This window comes from Manis javanica, chromosome 1, assembly GCF_040802235.1.
Source record: "Manis javanica isolate MJ-LG chromosome 1, MJ_LKY, whole genome shotgun sequence".
Classification (NCBI taxonomy): Eukaryota; Metazoa; Chordata; class Mammalia; order Pholidota; family Manidae; genus Manis; species Manis javanica.
In genome coordinates this window covers 223,192,615-223,216,918 of record NC_133156.1, presented here as the reverse complement: position 1 = coordinate 223,216,918, position 24,304 = coordinate 223,192,615, and the positions used below count along the sequence as shown (strand labels likewise).

At 38.5% G+C, this 24,304-nt stretch overlaps 1 protein-coding gene across 6 annotated transcripts in view; it reads right to left on the bottom strand.

Annotated features, from left to right (window-relative positions):
• Window positions 1-24,304, bottom strand: part of DTNB (dystrobrevin beta) — a 248,010-nt gene that overhangs the window by 128,650 nt on the left and 95,056 nt on the right. For 4 of the 6 annotated variants that reach the window (XM_073215680.1, XM_073215687.1, XM_073215682.1 and 1 more), the window contains 2 exons: window positions 17,701-17,806; window positions 14,485-14,651 (listed from right to left, as the gene is read on the bottom strand). In XM_073215680.1, the coding sequence (XP_073071781.1) occupies window positions 14,485-14,651; window positions 17,701-17,806 (273 nt within the window). Of the gene's footprint in view, window positions 1-7,423; window positions 8,288-8,594; window positions 8,684-14,484; window positions 14,652-17,700; window positions 17,807-24,304 lie in introns of those variants that run through there. The other 2 variants (XR_012122390.1, XM_073215694.1) reach the window with 2 other exon arrangements.

The following is a 24,304-nucleotide window of genomic DNA, read 5'->3' as shown; positions in this document are numbered from 1 at the left end:
GCTTGGAAGACTAGCTACAAGGCTTTTCCATGATGTGGCCCCTCTATCCCTCCTCCACGCTCACTGAAAACAAGTCACAATCTCCCATCCAAGTAAGCAGTGCACACAGGTAAAGAAGATTGTCTGAACAGAGAGCCTTGACTACAAAGATGAGCACTTTGTTAAAAATTGTAGAAGAATTGAATTCTATGTGGCACCGAAAATAACCATATTGACACAGAGATTGTTTTAAAAACAATGGAAATGCAGAAGAGAAATTGCAAAAGGATATATGCACTATTTTGATGTTTTAAAATATGAGAAACAATGCTGTATTTTAATGGTGTATATTAAATATGTGTATATTAAATATACAATGGTGTATAAAAAACAATGTATTTTAATGGTGACATACACATGTGTAATGAAAAAGACAAAAATATGAATGGAAATATTAAATACTAAATTTAAAATAGAGGTTATCTCTGAGGAGGGTGGACAAAGAGTATATATTATGGACCTCTTTCCATATTTGTACATACAGATCTATTTCACGTATTTTGACTGCTACATACAAAGAATTCCATAGTTACATATATTCCATAATCAGTTTAACCATTTTGCTACTTTAGATATTTTGGCCATCTCCTTTTAGGAGAGGGGCTATCACAAATAATGCTGGTATGATATCCTTACACAAAAATCCTAATATACATGGTGTAAATGTTTTTATGGGAGAATTCCTTTATGGAGAACTGTTTGGCCAAAGGTTACATGCATTTAAAATTTTATTTTTTAAGTGTTATCAATTAATATTACTACCAAGAATCTTCTAGCATCTTCTCCATACTTTTGCCAAAATTGAAAATATTATCAATCTCTTGTACTTTTTGCAAGTCAGATGGGCATAAAGTGAAGTATTTAATACCATGATCAAAAGTAGTTTTAAAACTGGAATGAGTGGGAAATGCCAACTTCTATAAAGTTCTTTAACAAACATTGGAATACAGAAGCTAATACCATACTAAGGACTCCTGGCAAGACTCTCTCCCAACTACTGCTCACAGTGACAACACCACGATGTGCCCTGGAGACTATCCAGGACTAATTCCAGCACATCTTTTATCATAGGTTTTGCTTGTTTCATGAAAAATCCAAGTCTCCCACCTGGATTCTCATTCCCATAAGTCTCGTCACATAACCTCACACAACCCCATTTCCCACTAATCCTCAATTCTCAAATCCTTCTCCTTGTCCACCATCAGCAAAATCCCTTCTCTGGCTGAGTCCTCTTCTCTGAATGTTACTTTTACTTTCTTACTCTAGGAGGAGACTGGGCTTTCCCTGAAGGCTTGGCTTCCCCTGCAGCCATTTAAGTACATCTGCTTTCTCTCTCACACCCCTCAAATGGCTGGATCTCCAGGTAGGAGAGAAGTGCTCCTAGAACCAAACCTCACTGCCACTCTCAGATCATTTCCCCTTTTCCTTAGAACCCAACTTTTGAATGTGATGTTATCAGACCAAAATCCTAAATATCCCTCTATAGTGGAGTCCAACATTACCACTGCCACCATTTTTTCCTTCAACACCCACTTAGTTGACCTTTCTCATACCCTAGCTGTAGTGAGTTGAATGGTGTCTCCCAAAAAGATATGCCCACATCCAAATCTCTGGAACTGGAGATTACTAGATGGCAAATGAGTGAATATGACTTTTTTAAAATTTTAAATAATTAATTAATTTTGTCATCATTAATCTACAATTACATGAAGAATATTATGTTTACTAGGGTCCCCCCTTCACCAAATCCCCCCACAAACCCCATTACAGTCACTGTCTATCAGCATAGTAAGATGCTGTAGAATCACTACTTGTCTTCTCTGTGTTGCACAGCTCTCCCCATGCCCCTCCCCACATCATACATGCTAATCGTAATGCCCCCTTTCTTTTTCCCCACCCTTATCCCTCCCACCCCTCCCTTTCTCCCCAGTTCCTTTACCTTTGGTAACTGTTAGTCCATTCTTAGGTTCTATGATTCTGCTGCTGTTTTGTTCCTTCAGTCTTTCTTTGTTCCTATAATCTTTGGGTTTGAGGTGAGTCTCTTGTAAGCAGCATAGAGATGGGTCTTACTTTTTTATCCATTCTATTATTCTGTGTCTTTTGATTGGTGCATTCAGTCCATTTACATTTAGGGTGATTATTGAAAGATATGTACTTATTGCCATTGTAGGCTTTAGATTCATGGTTGCCAAAGGTTCAAGGTTAGCTTCTTTACTATCTTACTGTCTAACTTAACTCGCTTATTGAGCTATTTTAAACACTGTCTGGTCATTCTTTATTTTTCTCCCTTCTTATTCCTCCTCCTCCATTCTTTATATGTTGGTTGTTTAATTCTGTGCTCTTTTGTGCTTCCTTTAACTGCTTTTGTGGGTAGCTGATTTTATTTTTTGCCTTTAGCTAGTATTTGGTTGGTCTGCTTTCTTTGCTGTGATTTTATTTTCTCTGGTGACATCTATTTAGTCTTAGGAGTGCTCCCATCTAGAGCAGTCCCTCTAAAATACCCTGTAGAGGTGATTTGTGGGAGGCAAATTCCCTCAACTTTTGCTTGTCTGGGAATTGTTTAATCCCTCCTTCATATTTAAATGATAGTCGTGCTGGATACAGTATTCTTGGTTCAAGGCCCTTCTCTTTCATTGCATTAAATATATCATGCCACTCTCTTCTGGCGTGTATTGTTTCTGTTGAGAAGTCTGATGATAGCCTGATGGGTTTTCCTTTGAAGGTGACCTTTTTCCTCTCTCTAGCTGCCTTTAAAACTCTGTCCTTGTCCTTGATCTTTGCCATTTTAATTATGTGTCTTGGTGTTGTCCTCCTTGGGTCCTTTCTGTTGGGAGTTCTGTACACTTCCATGGTCTGATCGATTATTTCCTCCCCCAGTTTGGGGAAGTTTTCAGCAATTATTTCTTCAAATACACTTTCTATTCCTTTTTCTCTCTTCTTCTTCTTCTGGTACCCCTGTAATGCAGATATTGTTCCTTTTGGATTGGTCACACAGTTCTCTTAATATTGTTTCATTCCTGGAGATCCTTTTATCTCTCTCTGCGCCAGCTTCTATGCATTCCTGTTCTATGGTTTCTATTCCATCAATGGCCTCTTGCATCTTATCCATTCTGTTTATAAATCCTTCCAGAGATTGTTTCATTTCTGTAATCTCCTTCCAGACTTCATCCCTTAGCTCTTGCATATTTTTCTGCAGCTCCATCAGCATGGTTACGAGCTTTATATTTTATTCTTTTTCAGGAAGACTGGTTAGGTCTATCTCCTTCTCAGGGTTTGCCTCTGTGATCTTGGTCTGTATCAATTTCTTCTGCCTTTTCATGGAGATAGATATATTTGTGGGGAGCTGGCGTGTGTGCTGGGTAAGAGAAAGTCCCTTCTTGCCAGTTTGTGGCCTTCCTCTCCTGGGAGAACAACGGCCTCTAGCAGCTTGTGCTGGGCAGCTGCATGCAGACAGGGCTTCTGATCTTGCCCGGCCGCGATGGAGTTTATTTAGCTCTGCAGTTGCTGTGGACATGGCCTGCCTCAGGCTGCTGCTCCAATATGGCGGAGCTGCGTTGGAGGGGGAACAGGCAGGGAGGCTGTTTATCATGGTGAGGGGCCTCCACACTGCACTGCGGGGGTTTGGGTGCCCGGAGTTCCCTGTGATTCCCAGCTGCTGGGCTAAGTGTCCTGGGGCACTTCCGTCCAGCTGTAGGGTCCCTGTCCCTTTAAGACTTTCAAAAAACACTCGCTTTTCTTTGTCCCGGGTGCGCCAGCTGCGGGGACCTGCTTACAGGTCTTACTGTCCTGTTTCCCTAGTTTCCAGCACCCCACGTACTCACTGTGCGTCTGCGCTCCGGTGTGGATGGCTAGGGCTGGGTGTTCAGCAGTCCTGGGCTCCCTCTCCCTCCCGGCTCCAACTCCTCTCCTCCCGCCAGGAGCTGGGGTGAGGGGTGCTCAGGTCCCACCGGGCTGCGGCTTGTATCTTACCCCCTTCGCGAGGCGCTGGGTTCTTGTGGGTGTGGATGTAGTCTGGCTGTTATCCTGTATCTTCTGGTCTCTCTTTTAGGATTAGTTGTATTTGTTGTATTTTCAAAAATATATATGGTTTTGGGAGGAGATTTCCACTGCTCTACTCACACCGCCATCTTGGTTCTCTCCCAAATATTACTTTTTATGGCAAAAAAGGTAATTGAGTTAAGGATCTTGAGAGAAAGCGCTAATCCTGGATTATCTAGATGGGCCCAAAAGGCAACGACATGTATCCTTATAAGACAGACACACAGTGAAGAGAGAGAAGAGGCAGCATGACCAAGGAGGCAGAGCCTGGAGTGATACAGCCACACACCAGGAATGCCGTCAGTCCCCAGAAGATCAAAGAGGAAGAAGGGTGTGACGGTTAACTTCATATGTCAACCTGCCCAGGCTAAGTGGTACCCAGATATTTGGTCAAACATTAGTTTGAGTATTCCTGTGAGGGTGTTTTGGTTGAGGTTAACATAAACTGGTAGACCGAGTAAAGCAGACTTCCCTCCCTAATGGGTGGGCCTCACCCAGTTAGTCAAAGACCTTTAACAAAAAGGCTGACCCTCCTCTGAGTAAGACAGAATTTCTCCTGCCTGCCTGCCTTTGAACTGGGACATTGGCTTTTTCCTGCCTAAAAGATGTTTAGACTTGAACTGAAACATTTGTTGTTCCTGGGTTTTAAGCCTTCCCAACCTTCAGACCTGGCCTGGAACTACATTATCAGTCTCTGGGTTCTCAGACCTTCATGCTAAAACTGGGACTACACCACCTGTTCTCCTGGGTCTCCAGCTTGCTGACCCATCTTGCATAACCTGACTTAATAGCTTCCAATACTGCATGAGTCAATTCCTTATAATAAATCTTTATAAATAAATTAATTACATATAAATATATCCCCATCTCCATCCTATTGGTTCTGTTTCTCTGGAGAACCCTGACTAATACAAATGGATTCTTCCTTACAGCCTCAGTGGGTGTGGCCCTTCTAACATCTGGACTTCAAACCTGTGGTAGCCAGAACTGGAAGAGAATAAATTTCTGTTATAAGCTAGAAAGTATGTGATAATTTGTTATGGCAGCTGTAGGAAACTTATAAACTGGTCTTCCTTGAACTCTCCCATTCAACAACATTTCCCCCATTCTGCATCAGTCACCAGTTTCACAGTTATTTAATTTGGTTTGCTAGTATTTTATTAAGGATTTTTGAGTCTGTATTTCTAAGGGATGTTGGTCTGTGTTTTTCTTTTCTTTTGACATCTTTTTGTTTTGGTATCAGGGTAACACTGGCTGATAGAATAAGATGGGAAGTATTCAGCCCTTTTATTTTGGCAAGAAGGATTGGTATTAATTCTTTAAGCGTTTGGTAGAATTCACCAGTAAAGTCATCTAGGAATGGTATTTTGTGGGAAGATTTTTTATTACCAACTTAATCTCTTTACTTGTTACAGGTCTATCCGGATTTTTTATTTTCTCTTGAATCAGTTTCAGCTGTTTGCTGACCACCATATCTTAAGTAGCTACTCAGTCATCTTTTTATTATATTGTGACATATGACTTCCCTACATAGAATTTACCACCATTTGATAATTTTGTTCACCTTTTTCCCCAAAAAGGTTTTGTTTTTTGTTTTTATCCATCTGTCCTCTTTAGAATGCAGGCTCCACAAAGGCACAAAATCTGTCCTAGCCTGTTCTAGGTAACCCAGTGCCCAGGACAGTGCCTGCTCAATAGCAGGTACCTGATAAGAATGTGGTGACTAAACAAATAAAGAAAGAAAAATACTATATGATTTCACTTATTTGTGGAATCTAAAAATAAAACGAAACAAAATGAACAAAATAGCAGAAGACTCACAGACACTGAGAAGTGACTGGTGGTTACTTTGAGTAATTCATATGTAACCATATGAATTTATAATTCATAATTTATGGTAATTCATAATTACCATATATCACTAATCTGCCCTATTGTATGCTTTTCTCCAGAAGTAGTTAGAGATAGATTAGTTCATTCATGAATTTCGTTGACAGAGACATGGATAAAAAAGTCACAGGACAATGGAGTTTATAGTATTGGAATAGTCATATCTTAAGTAGTAAGGGGGGAAAATAAAAAACAGATGACTAATAGAGAACAGGCAGACAGGTCAATGGATTAGAGACTGGAAGGAGATTAAAGGATGATCTTCGTGACAGTAATGGAATAAGTCAGCTGGAATGATGTCAGAGAATGAAATGTCTAAATCTGTGACTTTGAAGTAGAGCAGTTCAAGGTGGTAAAAAGGTCCAGGGCACAACTAGTCTGAGGTTCAGTGGAGGAGGGGACAGTCAGAGTAAAGGAAGTCAAGAAATCATGTGCCCTATGACTTCTCACTATCTAGGACTAGACAGAAGCATGGCCAAGAAGCATACCTTTTTCCCACTGAATACATGTTATCTTTTAGAATTCTAGAGACGTGAGTAGAGGTACACTAGTCACATGAGAATTAAATATTGCTTCTGACAAAAACAAGTCAATAGTCTTAACTGTTCCAGTTCTCTAACAACATAATTTTTTCCAACTCCTCAAAGTAAATGGTTTAATATCACTAATGCCCAAACAATTACACTGGGCATATACCAGTTGCCCAGTAACATTCATAAAAATAGAAGCAATAAAAGCAAACAGAGATAGTTAAACAAATCCAAACACTTCATTATTTACATTTTGAAGACTAGGATAACAACTTTGCTCAAAGGTGGAGTCTGCCACCTGCTGGGAAGAAAGGTGAAATTTTTATACCACCCACACTGAACTATAAAGTCTATTTGTGGTACAAGTGTACTTGACACAGACACACACACACACACACACACACACACACACACACACACACTTCCTGCTATGGAGTAACCAAGTGGTACAAGTGTACTTCACACACACACACACACACTTCCTGCTATGGAGTAACCAAGTGGTACAAGTGTACTTCACACACACACAGACACACTTCCTGCTATGGAGTAACCAAGTGGTATAAGTGTACTTGACACACACACACACACACACTTCTTGCTATGGAGTAACCAAGTGGTACAAGTGTACTTACACACACACACACACACACACACACACACACACACACTTCCTGCTATGGAGTAACCAAGTGGTAACCAGCCACATTTCTCTTGGTAAAGTGAAGATCAGGGTAAGCAGAGATCTGAATGTAAGGCATAGGGGAGGGCAGGGAGTGGACTTGTTTATTTCCAGCCGTCCTTGCATATCAAAAAAGGATTTAGAGTTTCAGTTTGGGAAGATGAAAAACTCCCACGGATGGGTGGTGATGATGGTTTCACAACAGTGTGAATGTACATAATGCCACTGAACGGTACGCCAACAATGAGTTAAAATGTTAAATTTTATATTATATACATTTTACAGTAACAGGATGGATAGAAGGAAGGAAGATACATAAAGTAAAACAGAAAAAAGCATGTTGGCACAAACCAAGGAAAATCAAGGTTAAGATTAAAGATCATTTAACTGTGATTTAAAAAAACAACACTACATCCAAAATAGTTCAAAAACATCCTCCTCCAAATCTGAATCATTTAAATATGGTCATAAAAATCCTAGTAAATATTATAGTTGTTTTAAGGGAGTGCTCTTTTAGAAAGTATAATTTAATAGAAAAACATGAGAGGCTCTCTGGCTGAATTAACCACTTCAACAGAAATCCTGTTTCGATTATACGGCTTTATCCTCTGTGGCAGAATGTATTTTCCAAATATAACTGCAGCGCTCTCTCGGCACAAGGGCTCCTTGGCGATGGGACTTAACCATCATGGCACCCCCACCCTCGATCATGCGGTATGTTTCCTGCCAACCCAGGCTGGCCTTAGTGCTCATTGAAACCGACAGAATACAGCAGAATGTGGCTGCGCGACTTCCACAGCCAGTTCATAAGAGGCCTGGCAGCTTTCCCCCAGCTCTCCTGGAAGGCAGGCTCTCTGAAAACTGAGCTGCCACACTATGGAAAGCACAATCTACAAACATTCAGAGGACACCCACAGGTGTCCCCAGCAGACTGTTCCAGCTGAGCCCAGCCGTACAGGCATCCTGGGCAGTCCTTGGACAATGAGTGAAGAAGCTTCCCGTCATTCAAGTCAGCTGGCCCATCTGGTATTTCAGTTGTCCCAGCTAAGGCTCCAGACATTATGGAGCAGAGACACTCTCTGTCCTGTCCAAATTCCTGACACCAAATCTGTGGGTGTAAGGAAACAGCTGTTGTTATATGTCACTAGTTTTGGGACAACTTCTTAACATAGCAACAAGAGCTGGAACACTGCATATTGCAGGTCTCCTGAGGGCAAGGTTACTCAGTGTGAACTGAGTGTTTTAGAGAAGGTGAATATATCCTCACAAATCTGAATAAAAAAATCAACACGGAGTTACAATGCCCACTCTCTTGCTGGCTACTCCCTGCCCCCAACTCCCTCCTCTCCTCATTAGACTGGTTGGTTCTGGAGAAGACATGAATATGCCTCCCTCAGCCTCTTCCCCTCCCTTACCTCCTGATATCTGCAGCTCCACAGAAAGCATCCAATGTCCTCTGCTCCCAGAGTCACAAGCTCCCAGGTCTACTTCCTGCTGAAAAGGCCTGTGTTGGGTGGGGGGGTCATTCATTACAGGGGCTACTGGCCACTCCATTGTTTCCTTACAATTAAAACCACTTTCTCAAACAGACTGCCATCTGCCTAACTCCAGGCTGCAATCGTGAGTGGGAAAAAGTGAAGCGGGACTAGTTGGGTCTTCTAAAATCCCAATAAGAACTACTAGTAGTGTACAGCAAAGGATACCACCAATACAACAAAAAGGCATCCTGTAGTATGGGAGAATATATTCATAAATGACAGATCTGATAAAGGGTTGACATCCAAAATATATAAAGAGCTCACGCACCTCAACAAACAAAAAGCAAATAATCCAATTAAAAAATGGACAAAGGATCTGAACAGACACTTCTCCAAAGAAGAAATTCAGATGGCCAACAGACACATGAAAAGATCCTCCACATCGCTTTTCATCAGAGAAATGCAAATTAAAACCACAATGAGATATCACTTCACACCAGTAAGGATGGCCACCATCCAAAAGACAAACAACAACAAACGTTGGTGAGGTTGTGGAGAAAGGGGAACCCTACTACACTGCTGGTGGGAATGTAAACTAGTTCAACCATTGTGGAAAGCAGTATGGAGGTTCCTCAAAAACTCAAAATAGAAATACCATTTGACCCAGGAATTCCACTTCTAGGAATTTACCCTAAGAATGCAGGAGCCCTGTTTCAAAAAGACATATGCACCCCTATGTTTATCTCAGCACTGTTTACAATAACCAAGAATTGGAAGCAACCTAAGTGCCCATCAGTAGATGGATAAAGAAGATGTGGTACATATACACAATGGAATATTATTCAGCCATAAGAAGAAAACAAATCCTACCATTTGCAACAACATGGATGGAGCTAGGGGGTATTATGCTCAGTGAAATAAGCCAGATGGAGAAAGACAAGTATCAAATGATTTCACTCATCTGTGGAGTATAACAACAACAAAAAAAAACTGAAGGAGCAAAACAGTAGCAGACTCACAGAACCCAAGGATGGACTAACAGTTACCAAAGGAAAAGGGACTGGGGAGGATGGGTGGGAAGGGAGGGATAAGGGGAGGGGGAGAAAGGGGGTGCCATGATTAGCATGTATAATGTGTGTGGGGGCACAGGGAAGGCTGTACAATACAGGGAAGACAAGTAGTGATTCTACAGCATCTTACTACACTGATAGACAGTAACTGTAATGGGGTATATGGGGGGAACTTGGTGATGGGAGGAGTCTAGTAAACATGTTTCTCATATAACTGTAGATTAATGATACCAAAAAAAAAAGTAAAAAAAAAGAACTACTAGTGGAAAAGTGTTCAAAAAAAGATATCACTGACAAAAGTTATCTGTGATCGCTGTCTCCATTTCTCTCCCTTTCCCTCTAGTACCCACTTTGATCAGTTTTAGGAACCCACCACTCCACAGAAACTGCTTTGGTCAACATGATCCCAAGTCTTATAACCCCTATACTCCTGAATCCTCTTTGTGATGTCGTGCTCATATGAGAGTCCAGTGTAAATTGGCAGAGGGGCTCTGATCTGCCCATTCAGGCACCCTGCCCTTTCATAAAAGGTTTCTGCCTCTGCTAATTTCTTTGGAGATCCTTCCATGTACCCAATGTATACTGGGCATGAGAAGGGCAGGATGGAAGAGAAACACCTGCTTTAAACTGTCTTGACCCAAAAGTAACACAGATGACTTGCAAACAAATTCCATTGATGAGAACTAGTCAATGGCCCCATCTGGCTGCAAGGAGCATGAACTATATAATCCAGTTACACATCCAGGAAGAAAGGGAAAATATGGATATTGGTGTTTCTAAGCACTAAATATCTCTCTGCTTCCTTTTCCTATGCATAGAACACACTCAAACCACTCCCATCCCTCAAAAGAAAACCTGAAGTCCCATTCAGTCAGTGCATCTAACTACAAGTCCAAGATCTCTGGGAATGGCACAGTCTTCTTTATCAAGACCATGTGTAGCTCTTTATGATGCAACCTATGAACTGAACAGGTAAATCACCTGCACCTGCTCTCTGTAGTCCCAGCAGACATGGTGGGACAGGAGCAGGAGGCTCTTCCTTTTCTAATATCCTCCTATTCAGGTGGCGTGCCCTCCTTAGGGATTGTGCACTCTTCACAAACCACCTCTTTCCAGAGCAAGTTCTCGGTCATTAATAAGTGGCATTTCACCTCAAATAGTCAAGGGCTTGCTCAGTCCAGGTTCATGGCTCCTTTGCCAATATAAGTCCCTCAAAAACTCAGTAGGCCTTTGATCTGTGTGCTTCCAGTCAGTCCAATTTGCCAGTAGCCAGACACAAAGTTCTTTCCTAGACATAATTCTCAACCCTGATTTATGTCTCTGCCTCCATGCTTCTTGCTTTCAACAGAAGACACCTGGAGGCTATATGAAACGATAGGTCAGTGGTTTCCAACTTTGCACAACAGAATCATTGGGGAGAATTTTTTTAAATTGCCTATATCCAGATTTCATGTACCTTGTCCCCATTAAATCAGAAACTATATAGGTGGGAGCAGGGTGGTTCTGAAGAGCAGACAAGGACAAGAACTCATATCCCTAATCTGATCTTTGCCACAAGACTGAGTCATTTTTTTCCAACTGAGAAAGTTTACTAGCCTTTGTTGCTCAAAGCCTTTCTTAATGCTCCTGTCTTGCTCTGTGGAGTCAAAAAGCAGTCTGTTTTTCCTTTCACTGCCCCAAGTGTCAGAACTTTCTCTATTCCTTCATTTTTTGTTTGAAAACTAGCCAATTCTTTCCTAAGCTTATCTTTCTTGTAAAAACCTAATGAATAACAGTCCACACACACTCACACTCTGATCCTTTCTAATATTTGACCTAGAGCTCAGCTGGTGTGAAGTGTGCCTTCCAAGCTATCATGAATGACTAATTCACCAAACTGATCACCATTGTGTAAAATGGGTTTCTGTCTTTCCTGCCCCCAATATCAGTGCCTTCATCAAGTGTGCTATCTGACCACTAAGCCAATGACACAATTTTAAGGTTTCATTTTAACAGAATTTCACTTCCAGTACCAACTACTGTAGCAAAAAGTACAGTAGCTTTTTTTTTTGCTTCCATTGAAGTCAAGTAGATTGGTGAGATATTCTTCTCCACCCATCATTCAAGGACATTTTACGGTTTCTCCTCCTCTGGGTTCTAATGAAATTCTCTCCACTAAGCTGGCAGAGAAGATGGAAAAGGCATCCAGTTGTTAACTGTTTTGTTCTGGTAAGACACATGTCACCCAGATCACATTTCACTGGTCAAAGTTATTCAAATGGTCCCTCTAAAAGATACAGGAGGGCTGAGAACGTAGTGTAGATGTGTCCCCAGCAACAGAAAAACCGTGACATTGTTGAGCCCTGATGGTCCTTTTCATACCTCTTAAAATTTAAGCTCTACAAGGGCAGGATACCTTTGTCTGGTTTATTCATAGATGTATGCCTGTTACAGTGCCTAGCACATAGTAGGTGCTCAAAAAATATCTTTTGAATGAATAATGAGTGGACAGAATGAGTCCATTCAAACATGGTATTATATGGCATTTTTTTCCCTAAAATAAGGGCAAATGAACAGATTGCTGATTAAGAGAATGATGCCATATAGCATATAGTTACTTAGATAAAACATTAAACAGAAACTCTTGGAAAAATCAAAATAAATTTCCAAGCACCAATAGTACAAGTATCAAATCTATAATGCAACTTCATATATGAGTTGGTTAAATGCACACTAAATTCATCAGTTGTGAATATAAACATTTATTCAAAATATTAGTACAACACAGTGAACAATCTTCAAAGATATTACTATTTAACTGACCACACATCTTTTTTTTTCCTTTACCCACATTAGCCTCAAAATTCACCATCTTCTTCAAAGATCAAAAGTCCATTACACAAAGTCCTAATCTTGAAAACAAGTTATACACACTGACACTGCTAAAAGACCTTACAGTATGCATCTACTACAAAGAATGTATATACTCATTAAAATTCAGAACTGACACATTTATGATACAAACTTCAAAACTATGCATGCTTGTAATACTTGATTTTTGTTGAAGTCTTAAGTTACTACAACAAAAATGAATTAATCAAGCAGAAAAAATAACAAAGCTGAAATAAAATAATCAACAAATAAGGACAATGACTTACTTCACAAGAGTATTGTGAGGATCAGACAGAAATAAAAGAAATCACTTGTGATTTCTGTACTTTCCTTTATGTATGCTACAGCTCAATGAAAAAAATTCAACAGAATACATGAGAAATTGCTTTGTAAGTCATAAAGCATACTTAAAATCACTTATCTTTAATTAAATACAAAATTCCCCTTTCTTATGGGTTATAATTAGTTAAATGATCAAGTTGAAGCTAAAGCTTCAAACAAGAAGTTCCTCATTCTCTTACCCCCAACATATATAAGGAGAATTTTCAGTAGAAACATACCCACAAATCCAATCATTACAAAAGGTAATAGAGCAAAGAGTTACCTCAGTGTAAAGAGTTAGACTCTACAGAAATAAATGAGACTAAAAAAAAAAAAATACAAAAGATCAATGAAACTAAAAGCTGGTTCTTTGAAAAGATAAACAAAGTTAATAAACCTCTAGCCAGACTCATCGAGAAAGAAAAGGCCCATATAAATAAAAATCACAAATGAAAGAGAAGTACAACTGACACCATAGAAATACAAAGGATCATAAGAAACTACGATGAACAGTTATAGACCAACAAATTGGGAAACCTAGAAGAAATGGGTATTAGAAATACAATCTTCCAAGACCGAATCACAAAGAAATAGGAAATTTGAATAAGACCAATTTCAAAAACTCCCCCAAAAACATGACCAGACAGCTTCACAGGTAAATTCCACCACTTAAAGAAGAATTAGTATCAATCCTTGTCAACTTATTCCAAAATATTAAAGAAGAAAAAATGCTTTCAAACTCATTTTATAATGCCAGCATGATCCTTATACCAAAATCAGATGAAGATTCCACAAAAAAAGAAAATTATGGCCCAATATCTCTGATGAACATAGATGTAAAAATCCTCAACAAAGTATTAGCAAACCAAAGCTAATAATACATTAAAAGGGTCATACAACATAATCAAGTAGGATTTATTCCAGGAATATAAGGATGATTCAACATCCACAAACAAATCAGCATGTGATAAAAATCACATTATCATCTCAATAAATGCAGAAAAAACATTTGACAAAATTCAATCTCCACCCCAATATTGTCATTTAGGACTACTTTTGAAAGTACGTTCACCAATGTGGCAACTGTAAAATACAAGATTTCCCCAACTTCAGAGTGGCAAAAATTTAACTCTTTCTTTTCAGGCAGCTTTCCTTGCAATATTTAAACCCTTTATAAATAAGGAAATTTTGCTTAAAAAAAAAAAACTTAAAATCTTACTTAAAACTCAGGGAGTAAGCATCTGGGGAGATATCTACCTTAAACAATTTACAATAAGACACTTTTCACTTTGGGAAGGGAGTATTAGAACATTCCATCTTATTGGATAAAAGGGATCATTTCAAATGTAATAATATCTCCATCTCCTGGAATTTTAAAAATTCTGTTTTTAAAATCAAGTGATGAAGTACAACACATGTGTAATGCCCATCATAAATGTTAGTAATGATGATCTTATTCCACCACATCCTTACTTGGTAAGCATCTATCAGGATCTGGCCCAAGTGCTGTTACTAATGAAGCAGATTAACAGTTGGGGACACAGACTAAAACACAAAGCAGTTACCCAAGAGGAATGCTCCTTCATCTGGTGTTGGTTGCTGTGAGGGCCACTGGCATGGCCCCGCCAAAAGCAATTCTGGCAAAGCTGGTAGTTGTGGCACTGCTGGCATCGGTACCGGAAGCCCATCATACTCTCACACCGGCAATAGGAGCACTCGACGGGGTGGAAGACTTGTAGGACAGGAGATGGGCCGGGGCAAAGGGGTGGGCAGGAGGGAGAAAGAAATCGTATTCATTTGCAAAATACAGTCAATGCATTGGAAAACCAAACCTAATATGAAAAAGCAAAGGTGAAAACAGAATTATAACTGAAGATTCTAAATTGTCTCCTAGTTAATTTAACCAGCTATTTACCAGAGTAAGAAAGATTTATACTTTAAAAACTTTTGTTTCTAACTTAGAATACTGCATTCCAATCGACCTTAGAAAGTAACCAATTTCTTTCTTTTAAATGAAACTCATGTTTTTCAAAATGTAGACAAATATACAAGTAAGGAGAAGAGAGAAGTCTTCACTCCAAAATTTCTTTTCCAACCTATTGCTTTTAAAAGAAATGTATCATCATTAGTTGTATATATACTTGTTTCCTTCACTAACATAAAATCCATGAGAGCCAGGTCAATGTACTATGTGTCTCTGCTATCTGAAAATTGTATTTTATGCAGTTTATACTGAAGGCCTTCAAATGTTTGCTGAATTAAATATTACCACATACCTGAGCATAAGTGGTAACTGGTAAAAAGTAAGGTTAGACATATTAAAATAATAGTCTTAGGTAAGAACTCTAACAGCATAAAATATAGTACTCTAGACCAGCGATGAAAAACTCTTTTGGAGGAAGGGAAACTCAGTGACCTGCCACTCTTTTCTCCACCTCACACAGCACCTTACCTTATGAAAACCTGCCAGGTGGCAGTAGGAACTCATAGAGATGACTGGGTTTCTTTTACAGCCTGAAAGCCCAGTTCATCAAGTGGGAAGTGGGTGATACACTACTGTATATTAGAGATTGTTACTTATACTTTTAAATGTTGGTAGCGTAATTGTTTCCTCTGGCAATTTCATTCTGAACACAAAAAATGGAAGTCAATAAGAAAGGGGGATACAGTATTCAATCTTGAACAGCTCTTTCTAGCACTATGTGTACAAATCCTATCTTATCTCAGTTACAAGAATTTTTAGTCCTGCTTCCAAAAATGTATACTAACTAGGGAATCAAGACTCAAAACAAAAAATTTTGAGCGCTATGTGAGGAAAACAATGTAACAAGATCATTAAAGGCTAAAATAAAAAAATCAGGAATGAGAAAATCCAAGACATGCTTCCTCTAAGAAATTCAAGTTTATTATCATCAAGCTAGTTCTAAAGAATAATGAAATGCTAATGAGTCTGGGCTCTAAATTGAAACTGTACAATCCAGTAAAGTTCCACCAGATAACACTACTCTCAAATCAATATGGAGTGAACATCAATGCAATCAATATCAATGTAGCCAATATTTATCATTCTATATAATAACAGGGTTAATGTTAAATGAGATGTATATATTAATATTAAATTATCAAACATATTCTCATAATTTTGGTTGAACATTTATGTCTATGATTTTTCTTCTCTTTAAACCAGTCAAGAGCCAGTGCTTACATCAGACAGTGGAATGGGTGACCAGGTAGAAAAGCACAAAGCCAGAAAGAGGAAAGGAGCAAGTGTGCTCGGTCAATTACAAGTAAGATCAGGTTTTGATAAAAGTATTCTTTTTGGAAGAATGCTTCATATGGTAGTTAGATTTGTATATGACATACACTTTAATTAGTAAGCCAATATAAAAAGTACAACTTTTGCTTAAGCAAATAAATATTTGTCCTTATGAATGGTAACTTCAATACAAGCCAAGTGATAAATTTCATAGCACATAGTGGGCCCAAACAACAAAATCCTAGAAATACCATTTTATAATTTATTTCCCACCATAAAAATTGACAGTTGGATAAATGTTACTGTGATAGGTAATATATTTTATTTTATAGATATTATAATGATTTCATAATATTTCTCTGTTTCTGAGAAAAAATTTATCAGTAACCACCTAAAATTTAATCAATGAACAATACAGTGATGCAAAGTCACAATACAGTGATGCAAAGTCACAATAAAATGTTTATGTGGATAACAAAACACTGACAAATGAAATTCATTCTACTTGGCATAGCAGATACAAAATGATTTTATGAAAACATATTGGGTATTAAACTACTAAAACACTTAAGGCTTTAAAAGTATTGCCCCAAAAGACAATAATATTGTAATAATTTAACATCATAAATCTCTATCCAAAAGTCCTATTAAAAATTTTAGGTGTTTTAGTCAAGAGATTAAGAAAATAATCCTGACTCTAAGATACTTGTGAACTAAAGCCACAGTTGGGCAAAGGTTAAGAGGTGGGAAAAAAAGGTACTGGTAGGAAGAGGAGAATACAAATAGAGTATTTCATTCTTACAAAGGGGAAAAAGATTGCTTTAGTGCCTCTCGGCCATTACTTGTTCCCTCCTACGTAAGGAGAGACAGGCATGAGCTTGTAGATGGAGGGAGTTACACAGAAAAACTATGGCCGTTCCTTTAGTAAACTCATCGTAAACAAGGAGATAAATTATAGCAACAAAGGAAAAAATTAAGAAGTTACCAAGAAATAGTACCATTTCACTTCCAAGCAAAACAGAGACTGAAGTCAAATTACTGGGAAGGATATTGAGAGTAATTCAAGGTAAAACAGTAAAAGAAAAACTACAGATGTGTGAAACACAGTACCAAATTCTATCTTAGCCATTGTCCTTTAAACAATTCCAAAATTATAGTTTTGGTGGTTGCATCTATCCAATTTTTCAGAGCTATTATTTGTATAACTTAAAGGAAAAAAAGGAAAGTCGTGGCCTCATCAGGTACGTTCAAGCAGAAAACGACCATTGGGAGTCTCAGGGGAAAAGCCTAGCATTTAAACCACAAAGTTTTACAGCCTGCTATTATTACTTCTTGGTACCCTAAGTAATAAGTCCCCTCTCCCCATTTTTTTTGAGAGACAAATACTCCTCGTTGGAAAGCTAAAATCACAAATCCAAATGACAGAATGCCAGCAAATGTCAATAACAGCTAAGGCCATTACAAACACTCTCAGTTCCTATACTTCCTGTAGCCTAAGGAACTGAATGAGAAAAATTCTGCTTACCATTCTCAACATGGGCGAGCCTGTGCATGAGAGGTAGCCAGACAAGGCACTGGGGAGGGGGATCGGCCATCATGGTGTCTAAGAACATATTCAGCATTATCTTCTTCTGTGAAGAGAAGAAAAACAAATATACTTCATACTTTTCAAGTGTCTCTGAACTCCAAGATTAAGTTAATTTAGGATTCTCCCAACCAAGTGGTAATGAATTCCATGTGAAATTTTATAACAAATCAAATATTTTAACTACTAGACATTGCTACACACAATACTATACACTACTAATACATTCAAATGCATTTCCACATACACTATTTTGACTCTTAAAACAACTATGTAAGGTAAGTTAGGTATTACTATCTTCACTCTGTATCCCCTAGAGGATAAAACAGATGAGGAACAAAACATTTAATAACTTGTGAAGGTCCTACCCAAGTCAGCCACAGAGCCAGGACTAGAGCTCAGCCGTCCTTTGAATTCCATTTCTGTTATCCAGTGGGGGAAACAGACAGCGGCACCTGATTGTAACATGTCAACAAGAGTGGGAACCACAGCCATCTGGATGTCTACGTATTTCCAGCATTCCAAACAGTGCCAGGCACATAACAGGCACTTAGTTAAGTAATTGCTGAATAAATACTACCGTGAGAGGCAAACACTCATAGACATCATTTAACAACTTTCTCATTTATAGAAAACTGAAATTCAAAGTAGTGACATAATTTGACCAAGTCACAGCAATAGCTGTAATAAGGATGAGATTAGAACCTGAATCTCCAAATGCCCATCACAGCACTCCCTCCACTACACCATCTTCCTAGCTAGACTGTATTTTTTTTCTATCTTTATTTTGCTCTTTTAAATAAACATACAGTAAGCTTCCACTGTAAGATATAATTGATTCCACATGGACAACAAAAAATTAGAAAACAGTCCAGAAAAAAAGAGAGCCATATGATATAGACAAAACAAGATTCTCAACAGTATTTCAAATTAATACATTTTCTTTTTATTTTCTCTAGCCCAGAAAGCAGTTTCCAGCTCCAAAAGGAAAGCAAACAGAGGAAAGGCAATGCAGTACAAGTAGATGTGTGATTTCTCTAACTAACCTGGACACCTAGGATCCCCTTCAAACTTCATTCCACAAGAAGAGCAGAGACAAAAAGGCAAACACAGAACAGGATATGCAGAGCCCAGTAAGTAAGCCTTTCCAACCCTGAGGCCACCACACAAAGGTGCTGGTGGGGTGTGGGGGGTGGTAGTGGGGGGAGAGACTAAGGGGTGGGGGGTGGGGTGAAGCCAAAAGTCACCCAGAACTTCATCTCACTCTCTCCCAATTAACTGTGTTCCCAGCCCCACTACTTTTCTTCAAGTTCAGCATTAAAAATGTTTCCCATAAAACTTTAAAATACTTTATTTCAGGGGGAAAAAAGTCTTAAAAAAGATGGGATTGGTTAGAGTTGACCTAAAGATTCTGCCAGTTGATTACAAAATAACCTTGATTTTTTACCACTAATATCCAACACAAAGTGGAAGCAAGGAATGAAAGCCGTGTGGTGTTCAGGCAGGAGGACAGCAGCTGCCAGGGTTACCATCGGGCCCGCAGTGGGACCTATCCGACCGCGGTTCCCATCATGCAGACAGGAAACCGCAGAGAATTACTTCGGTGAATCTTTTCGGCAACTGTTAAGAATCTTGATTCCACTGTATGTATATTGGAAGGCTTCTTATCGAGTGTAATCTTTAAAAGAAGAAATTGGTAAGTAGGGAACAGAAAAGGGAGGTAAAGCAGACAGCAGAGAAAGAAAGAGCCTTTTGCAAGAAAGACCTCAAAAAGATGAAAAAATATGAAGGGAGGTCTCACATCCAGGACACAGACCATAGGCCAGCACTGAGTCAGGGGGTAAAGGTTCTGAGATATACACAAGAGGGCTGAAGGAGGGTGATACAGAACAGTTATCATCCAAAGGCCCTCTATATACAGCTGTGCATTGACGGTGAGGTTTGAAAAAATGCCTACTCTAATAAGCTAGTTTTCCAAATGTTTTCCACTTTAGGTACCCAAGTCACCAATGTTTCTGAGACCTCAGTGGAATCTGGGAGGAATGAGTGAACATTAAAAACAAAAACAAAAAGTCACCAAACATTTTAATGGAGGTCCAGACATGGAAAATGCCTCTTATTATGAATATGTAAATAATGGCAACAAGCCTAAGTGAAATTAAAAGTATCTACTAAAACTTAATGACAATGCTAGGACATTTTTTAGCTAGTTAAGTGGTGTTAAGCAAAAAATAAATATATCGTATCATTAATTATAAATGTGGTATCTAATATTTCTGTATCTTCTTATATTTGTTAAACACTACATATTTTACAAATCTGCTTGTAATTCTAATGCTACTTTCTTTAAAAAGTTCTGATCTGCCTATCACTGAGGTTTTCTCTTTAAATCTTCAAGAAGGAAAGGAACAATTATACCTCATATCTCAGAAGATCCTAATATAAATGCTCAGGATCAGTTGCCAAAAGTTGTCCTAAAATCACACTTTAATTTCAAGTTTTCCAAAAGCATGAGGAATGAAACCAAAGAGCTGTGTCCCCATGCTCTGTCTTACCTTAACCATGTGATCTGGGGAAAATCACTTTAACATTCTGGTTTCAGTTTTCTTACCTCTCAAGAGTGAGAGCAGTGGTTCTTAAGTGTGGTCAGAGGTCCCCCTGGAAGGTCCCTAAAACATTTTCAGGGAGTTCATGAGGCCAAAAGCGTTTTCATAATAATTCTAAGACATTTGCCTTTCTCAGACTCATTCTCTCGTAAGTGTACAATGTACGTTCCAAAGGCAGCGTGGCATGTCCACAATTATCTGAAAAAGCTATTAAAAGACTTTCCTTTTGCAACTACACAGCTATTTGAGGCCAGATTCTCTTTCTATGCTTTAACCAGATCAACATATCACAACGAATTGAATGAGTAAGCAGGTGTGAGAATCCAGCTGTCTTCAATTGAGCCAAATACTAGAGATTTACAAAAATAGATAATAGCACTTTTCTCATTAAACTTTTCTGTTTTGGAATATGGAGTTATTTTTCATAACAATATATTATTTCGATTAACATGCAATACATACAACTGCCATTTTTAAATTACTTAGTAAACATTTTTAATTTCTCAATCTTAATTTCTAATATAGAAAATATTAATAGATAAAGCCCACATAAATAAAAGCTCTTTGGGATCCTCAATAATTTTTATTGTAAATAGGTTCTGAAACCAAAATGTTTGAGAACTGCTAGGACAGATTCCCAGCTCAAAAATTCTGTGACTCTGTAAATAATACTGAAAGGTAGGCTGGATCTTTTACTGCCCTTTTTGTTTTGTTTTATTTTGTTTTTGTTCTTGAGTTGTACAAATTCTTTGCATTTCTCCTTACTTTTTATAGCATAATATATATAACAAAACTGTAACAAAATTAGAAATCATGCACATACCCTCACTTTTTAGGTATGTCCCTCCAAATGTATATATCTTTCTAATTATGTACATACAGTAAATAAAAATATGTAATCTGTTTTTTCACTTAGCATTTTATTATTTTATATTTTCCTACAAAGTCTTCATTTCCAATCATTTTAAATGCTGCCTGATGCGCTGAGAACAAACATCATGATTTATTTATGCTTTCCTCTACCAAATACTGAGGCTGTTTCTATCTTTGTATGTGCTCTCATTTTTCTTTAGAAAGGAGTGTTTCTGTTTGTCACCTACCTCCCCACCCTTTGTTATTCTAAGCCCCAAAACTGACAATTATTACCATAAATGCCATTCTCACCTCCCTCTCTCTACCCGTGACATCTTCCCTGTTTTAAAAGGGTAGGAACCATTTCTTAAAAGTGAGAAATCCAGTATCACTAAAATAACATGAGGAAAAAAAGTAAAATAATTCAGCATCCAATCATAATATCTGCAATTTCCAACTTCATCATTTCCATTAGAACCTATTTCCTTACAAACAAGCAGCCCATAGACTTTCATATCCACCGCATTATCACTTACTTGTTAATGAGTTAAAGTATGACATTTAGTTAACAGACTTAAACATTTTTAAAACCTTCCAGATTAAAACATTTTTGTACAAACTTTTGTGCAGTTATAGAAATACCGTGTCTGACAAGGGCAAACATACATTATTTAGTTACAGGACCAGTGCTATGGGTCAGTCTTCTGATTATTAGACAGTGAATTTGTCCATGTCACGGATTTATTTTGGACTTCAAAAATTAGAGTACTTTGTAATGACACAACAATATAATGTGTTATAATGTTGCTGTAATTTTTATTAGAGATATTTACATTTATTATTATAGCTGAAAGAATGGAAAAACTTCAAAAATGCTGAAGTACTATACTTTCTTCATTGCAAAGCTTCTCATCTGAGAAAATCATAGAATAATAATATTGATCAAAACAACAAGGTTGCAAGTACATTGATGAGCTTTATGCTTTCAATTAGTGTTCCAGCCAAAGACAGTTTCTCATGCCATGTTTGAGTTAAATCATTATTCAGTAATCCAGCAAATCTCTAGTAAGCATTGATCATTTTCCAGACAGTTAGTCACAGGGATAAGAAGCTAAAGGAGACCAAGGTACATCCCTTCCGGGCATATGTGAGCTAGATATAACATGCCAAGGGAATGCAGAAGGAACAATTAATCTTACATCGAAAGATTCAAAGCAACACAGAAAAGGGGATATTTTAACTGGGATTTGAAATATGACGGATTTTGTTAGAGGAGAAAGAAGGTCAGGATTACTGGCATTCCAGTGTACACTGTCAGCATAAACAAGTTTTGCTCACTTGAAATGCATGTTACTCAAAATAAGAGAAATGCAAATTAAAACTACACTGAGAACATTTCTGATTGATGAGATTGGCAAAAGTTCCTAAGTATAAGAATATACGCTGGGGAGAAACAGATGCTCTTACACACTGCTCGCGGGAATGCAGAATGGAACAACCCCTGAGGTGCCGTAGCACTGTCTCAGCAGAGCCCACGGGGTGCAAGGGGCAGGCGTGCGTGGGGAGGGGCCGTCTGGACAGAGGCGACAGAGGCCAGCGGGGCGGACAAACGCCACGCCCCCCGCTGAGAGTCTTACCCAGCAGGCAATAGGAAGTGAGTAAAGTTTTTTTTTAAGCAAAATTGGGACATCAGCAGTTTAATGATGACTTAAATTCGAATTTGCTTATGATTAAAAGGAAAAATAAAACAAAGCAGTATCTGAGCAGGCATGGTCCTCTTCTTTAGGATGCCATTAAGCCACTAAGTGACTAGGAGACCAGGGTCCTCATTTTTTTGGTGAAGAATTCTTCTGCCTTACCTGTACACTAGTGGGCCACAGGCTCAAGGGTGGGAGGGGGATCCAAGATCCAGAATGGGGAGTACATGCTGGACCGTGCCACCCGTAAGCTCCGGGTAAGGAGCTGGGCCAAAAGCCCCTAACACACCAAGCCCAGCAGCTTTCAACCCTGCCCGCAGCCCAGGGAACTATGACTAAACACATCAGACCTGTTTTCAGCTCATGAGTAATAACTGAGAGCCAGGGGACTTTTCCTACATAACGTACACAGTGAGCATTTCTACTAACAAAAATGTTTTTTTTTAAAAGAAAACAATCTTGGAGCCACTTGTCATTTATGTCTAAGGAATTATTTAGTAAGATATTCTCCTCCATAGGCCCTAGTAGAAAAAAAAAGCTCACTTCTAGGTCTCTACAATTGTGTTCAATTTAATTAATACCAGTGATACAGGCCACATTACTATAGACCTGATCCTAACAAAACCCATTTCATACACCGTATTTCATCCAATCTTGGAGACCATCACTTGTAAGATGCACCATTATTTTTTTCTATCACGAAGAGAAAATAAACCACTCAGCCAATTAAACTAACACAATGATTTAATTATCTGTAATCCTTCATGACACATGAATTGGTCGCACCAGTTTCCTGATGAACTGAAATTTCATCTGCTGAGAAGGATTCAGCAGTTCAATCAACCTTCATTTGCACTGCCTGGTGTGACAAGAAATGACTTGGGTCACATCCCAGTAATAGAAAATAATACAGCTTCACCTACGTGTGGCTGTCTTCCTTTAAGAAAAAGAAAATGCTCCATGAAGTACCTGGTTGTTGCTTTGTAAAAAAAATATGGAATTCCTCCAATGATGCATAGTTATCTCACCAATATCACATTTATTCCCCTCTGCTGTGTCCACAGATTTCTGTGCTTATAATAACTTTGTTTAATGACCAGAGTTTACTCTCCATGGACATTTGAAATGACAACTCATCATAGCTGCTGCCTGGTCAACTGCCATTCGAAGATGCCATTGGTTCTATGAGGTATCTAGAGATCAGAAGTGCTAAGGTGTGAAAAAGTGTCTCCAAATCAATAAAACATGGTAATAACACTAGAGAGCAATGGGAACGTGGGACCACTAATGGAGACTATAAAATCTGCTTAATTAGATTACCTATGAAATACACATATACACATGCCACGTAATTCTTGCCAAACTTTATTCAATGATCCTGGAAAACAT